This window comes from Seriola dumerili, unplaced genomic scaffold (assembly GCF_002260705.1).
Source record: "Seriola dumerili isolate Sdu_G_001 unplaced genomic scaffold, Sdu_1.0 BDQW01000301.1, whole genome shotgun sequence".
NCBI classification, from domain to species: Eukaryota; Metazoa; Chordata; class Actinopteri; order Carangiformes; family Carangidae; genus Seriola; species Seriola dumerili.
The window spans coordinates 318195-324194 of record NW_019174556.1 but is presented as its reverse complement, the minus strand read 5'-3'; the positions used below and the strand labels follow the sequence as shown (position 1 = coordinate 324194).

At 37.8% G+C, this 6000-nt stretch overlaps 1 protein-coding gene across 1 annotated transcript in view; it reads right to left on the bottom strand.

Annotated features, from left to right (window-relative positions):
* Positions 1–2674: 2674 nt before the first annotated feature.
* LOC111231472 (ankyrin-2-like) overlaps positions 2675–6000 on the bottom strand; it is a 55173-nt gene continuing 51847 nt past the window's right edge. The window contains 4 exon segments of the mRNA XM_022758574.1: positions 2675–2761; positions 4325–4498; positions 4645–4809; positions 5070–5153. Coding sequence (XP_022614295.1) covers positions 2747–2761; positions 4325–4498; positions 4645–4809; positions 5070–5153 — 438 coding nt within the window. The 3' untranslated portion in view covers positions 2675–2746.

The window sequence follows — 6000 nt, the reverse complement described above, 5'->3', positions numbered from 1 at the left end:
TTATGTATTTAAATGTAGGTCAGATGTAGGCTGCAAAACCAAAGGATGCGATTAATCCTATAATTACAACTCCTCCAAAATATTGTATTTCACCCAGACTTGTGCATGGATGGTATGTTTATTTCTTCACCCCACTGACATGGCTGCTACCTTATTCATATCGAGTGACGCTTCTTCTCAAGCAATTGATTTGAGTGACTTAATAAATATAAATATGGGCACATACATCCTTATGGAATGGTTGACTTAAAGGTATAGTATGTATGTAGGTCTTTTTGTCCTTCAGAGTTGTGAAAAGTACATACATACATGATTATTCAATTAAAAATTATATTAAAAATGTCAGATTAAAAATCAGTTTTCATGAGCAAGAATCTGCAGCTGAGATCCTCCACTATTGCACTACCTCTAATGCCCAGCAGGGGGAAGACAGCCAGACCTGCCCTGCTTCTCTTATGAGGAGCCACACATTGTTGATTAAAGATTAGAACATGTGCTGTATGTTTTATGTAAATGTAAATGAATAAAATGAAGAATAGATGATATCGGTGGTATTGTATGATTAACTTAGGCAAGTGAAAAACACTTGAACACAGTTAAATTCACAAGATATCACAAGATACACCACTCTACATTTGTAGACTTTTATTCTCTATCAGCCATAGACACTGCAGCCGTTTTGTTTTTGTCTTTTTGAATTTTGATACAGTAATACATGCCCTTATAGATATTTATATATGCATTGTATATGTATATAACTGTCATCATCAAAGAAAAGGGATGCTGATTCTTCAAATTAAAAGCATATCTGTCACAGTGAACTTCCACTAGTTTGCATTTTACATTTTTCTAAATCCACAAAGTAAACAGTGATAGTGAAATAAATACATTACATGTTGTAGATACATACAGTAGCGATACTCAGAGCTGTGAATAATGATATATCTAAGCTCTCAACCTGCCTCATTACATGTGTCTCTGGTGTATCATTATCTTGTATTTATCATATGTCTGAGACTATCCCTGTGGCTAAGATATACTTTACATCATATCCTGTGCACAAAAAGCAAGGAGGTGTTCCCTCCTGACATTCAGGAGTGCAAATGCAATGTGTGTAAAATAAACTTTTTTCATTCACTCACAAACACCCACCACAAAACTGTCAGCGTCTGGTCCAACAGTTTCTCATTCAAAAAATAAACTAATAAAGTCTAAAACTAAATAAAGCATAAACACTTGATCACCTTATCACATATGTAATATCAAGTATAACAAGTGTCTCTAAAACAGCTTTCTCGATCTTATTCACCAATGACAAATTTTTGTTACTTTCAAATAAAAAGAAGCTTCTCATTGGCTCCCAAACTAAAGGTTAAATAAGTTCTCTAGATAACCTAGTAAGCTAAACTCAGACTCAAAAAAATAAACTCTGAAATAACATATCTTCAAACATCAGCATTTAAACTCAGCCAAAATGCCCTTCTCAAACCAGTTGTCAATGCAGTATTTTACTCAACACATGCATGGACAAACTTAAAAACAAACATAAAGGAGCTACAGTACAACCTCACTCACACATTCACCAACCATACAATACGAGTCAAGGTCAACAATTCAAGAGGAAAAGCCAAAAAACAAAAAACAAAAAACCCCCATAACAATTAGAATTAAACATAAGAACACAGAAAGAAAGACACACATAGAAGGAGAAGAGAGGCAGAAGGGCAATCCATATAACTACAAAGCAGTCAAAGCTAGGATCATAATGACAGATGTTGATTAGTCATGCCTGCTCTACTTCACATGGGTGATTATTAATTCCTAGGCTACAGATGTTCAGTAATGTCTAGATTATAGATAATATATAATTCCCAAAGACAGAGTACACATAGCCTACACAAAACACAGCAGCAGCAGTTAAAGTCAGTGTTGATACAGTCTTGTTTTCTCTGCGTGACATCTTGACCACCTGACTCAAAAGAGCGGAGAGGCTAGTACAGTGAGTAAGACAGTTTTTCAGTTAGCAATATCTGAGAAACTCTGGTTGTGAGAGGCAGTGCAGTGTGATATATTGTCTTTCAGTCCAAGCACCTACTCAGAGAGTAGAGCCAGTATTTTGTAGGTAAAGTGTTCTTTACCATCAAGAGGTTTGTGAGAGTTGATGTGAATAGTTTCCCACTGTTTTCTTTGTTTTGTGTTTTTTTTTTCTTTGCTCTACCACAGAATCAGGACATAAATATCACAGACAATTCTGACATGGAAAGTAAAATGAATCAGGAAAACAACAGAAGGCTTTCTTTGGTCACAAAAAAGGCAAAACAACATCAGAACATGAAAAGAAAATCATGAATACATTACACCAGCCAGGGAAGAAAACTCCAAATTGTGAACAATATGTCATCCACCACGACTTAAATGGGAAGACTGTGGTAGCTTTGAGGTGCTGTGGTGCACACTAGGATTGCAAGTTGGCTAATGCATAGGATTAGGGGGGACTTTAGCATGGACAGAGCCAGGGAGTCGGGGTAGGGGGGAGTGTTACACATTCTTCTACTCTTCCTCCTCCTCCTCTTCATCATCATCATTGTCCTCCTTGTCTTCTTCGTAGAAACGGTGAAAGAGCTGGTGGAGATGCTGCTGGAGATCATGTGGTTTTGACCCTTTTCTGGGACTGTCCACTCGCTCTAGAAGAACCTGTTTGCGCTTCCCAGCTCCCTTGGCCACTGTTCGTCTGAGGGTGCGACCTTTACGCATGTGAGCCCTGGAGATGGAGCAGAGAGGGAGAGGAAATGAACAGAGGAAGACAGGTCAGCGTCCTCACAAACATGCACTTGTGGTTCTGTGGAAATTAAATTGAAGAAACAGATGTTACTATAGTTGTAAGATATCCTATGAAAGAGAAACAAACAAATTATATTATCCTTTGTTAATCCAACATGCAGTTATGATTTTGTGCACAGAAACTTCATAATCAATTTTAGCTGCAGAAACCTAAAGATTATCTTGACCAAATTTATATAGCAACTACCCCAAGAACTGGGTGACAATTTTAAGAAAAATCCAACATAAAGTGTCTTTCTTAAATGTTGCAACACCATGAACCGCCAAATTTTCCATGCCAAATGTTCCATGCCAAATTTTCCATGCCTGTGGACAATTACTGGAGGGATGAACATCATTCTTCCGAAATATATTCCCTCATTTTGTGTTTTGATGATGGTAGAGAACGCTCTCAAACATATTACTCTATAAGTGTTCGATTGTGATGAGATCTGATGAGTATGGAGGCCACAGCGTATGATTTACATCATTTTCATGGACCTGTGCCCTACATTGGAAGAATCTGCATTTATGTTTCTCCACTTATTTATTCAAGGTTTTCTTTTGATTTGTGTACACCTGTTTGTTACTGTAAGCATTTCTAAACCTTGTGATAGCAAAGTACCACCACTGAGGCAGAACTTATTGAACACACTATCTTTCTGTTGCTGTGCCTCTTGTTTAGCTTCCTAATTATGGGAAATGCTTACAGCTGTCTGGTATCTACAGTGTGTTTGCTTTTGCTTGTCCTCTCTGGAGAGGCTTCAGGAGTCACAGTACATAACAATACCAAGTAAAAGATAAATAATGATAGAAATTATACAATATAACACCAAGATGCAAAACTGTTCCACTACATAGTGTGATAATAATAATTCTACCTGCATGCAAGGGACAACAATGGGTCTGTTTTATTCTTCACACTTAAACATAGTATAGCAGATGCTATAAGATGCTAGATGTTAAGTTACAAACACATATCTCATTGTGTTTTAATCTTTTTTTTGATTGATTGATGAAGGATGAAAAAAAATCTCAAAGTGTGCTACCTGCCTAATTGGTTAATGTTAGCAACTGAAAAATTAGTCAACATTAGTAAAACTAATAAAACCAGAGTAAAGCTGTCACTGTAAAAAGTTCACACTCACGACTCAATACAAGCAGTAACACACAGACACAATCAAACAGGTGCACTCCAGCACTCACACACCTCCTGACCACAGTTCCATCTTCTTTGACAGTCTCTCTCTCTACCACATGAGGGAGCTCTGCTCTTCTAAAACCACTTATATAACCTAGTGCCTGGTGGCAAGAGAAAACAGTCTTCACTTAATTGAGAATGATTTAGTAATGAATTGCACCTGTGGTGATTTTCTACAAAAACACTGTAGTCGAGCTACAGCTAATAAAGTCCCCATTACATACAGTGCATCAGGTAGGCATCAGGTGTACAATCTGCTTAGTCTGAGATATGGAATAATGGTGACAAGAATTGTTAACAAACCTGTTTGAAGTCGTCTTGGGCTGAGGGGAGGTCAGAGGCCAAAGATGGATCACCGTGGTGTGTCATTGTCCTTTCTCCCTCCACCACTGTTGTCCTCTCTACACGACTGACCTGACAGCCCTCACCTGTCTCCTGCCTTGATGCTGAGAAACCCTCAGATTCAGTAAATGTTACCTAGGTCAGAAGAAAAAGTTATTTGTTATTTAGGAGTCACTTATATACTACAACCAATATGAATGTTGGTTTGTCTAATATGTTCTGATAAAAAAGAGATTTGGAAGACGATGATAATGAAGACACATAATATACAGAACACACACCTCTGTATGGTCTCCCTCACTTTTCACTACAGTCCGCTTCACAACCTTGGAGTATCCATCTCCCTCTGCCATACTGATGGACCCCTGGGGAGCTCCTTCTAATGACACCTCTTCGCGCTCCACACCATCGGCGGAAACACACTTGCGAATAATTTTACGGGTAACCTGAGGGACATCATGTGTTCAAAGACAGTTAGGTGGTGAGACTTTCATTTAAGGTTATTGTCTACATGCATTTTATTGCAAAAACTCCAGAACCCAGTGTTGTCTGTGTCTGAATGAAATTGAGCAACAATGCAACAGAGCCTTTGGTTTTCTGCAAAATCACAAAATTGCTTTGTCAAGCTTTACTGGCTGTTGTCACTACCAGTTTAAAAAGTGCCATGTGTTATGTGCATGAAAGCTAATGTAGAATCATGCTTTACCCTTTTGACGACAATGTGTCCATTTTCATCCTTGTACTTTTCTTCTGTCACTGACTGAGTGGGGAGATCAGGCATTTCATCAGCCTGTAAGGCAAACAAGACAAACAAAAATCAGGAATGGTAACTTGGGTCAGTGTAATGTTTATGTGTTTAATTCTCCACTTTGAAAATAAAGTGCCAACACATGTTAGAGAAAAACAGGACCCAAAATTTGCATATTAGGTTGTAATTCAGTGAGAGAATAATAGGAACTTTGGGATACAGGAAACAAACTTGCATTCTCAGGGAAAAACGTTTATGTTGTCAAATAAATCAACAAAGAAATGCTCACAGCAGCATAAAACACCAACATGGGGTCCAGCCATCTATGCAAATCAGGTGGTAGATTTCTCTTAAACCCTAAATCTTCATATACACATTTTATTTTTCACCCATTTTAATGAGACTAAAGGTTGTTAGACAGTAAAATATTTTAACTTCACAGTGAAGACTTAGCCCGGTTAAAGTTGCACTCTGGAAGCCAAGCCCTTCATGCTCATTTAAAACACCCTCAGTCATGCTAAACCAGATACCTGAATGACAACTCTCCTTCGCACTATTCTGGTGGTCAAAAATTCATCATCTGAACTTTCTGACATTGATCCCAGCTCTGCGGTGATCTCCTGACCAAGCAACAGAAATCCATTGAGATTTAATGAATGACAATATATGAATGCTATGTTTACAGCAAAGTAAGCAATAAGCAGAGTGTCATGATGCACTTTCCATTGATTTTTGAGAAGTTTACAATTAGTGTTCATGTCTTACATTGGAAAGAACAACGTGGCAGTCTGAAGTTTGGAAAGAATATTTGCAAAACACACCATGCTTTTACTTAATTAAAGAACTAGGGTGCTTATTGCTGATGAAAAAACATAGCTTCTGCTATTAC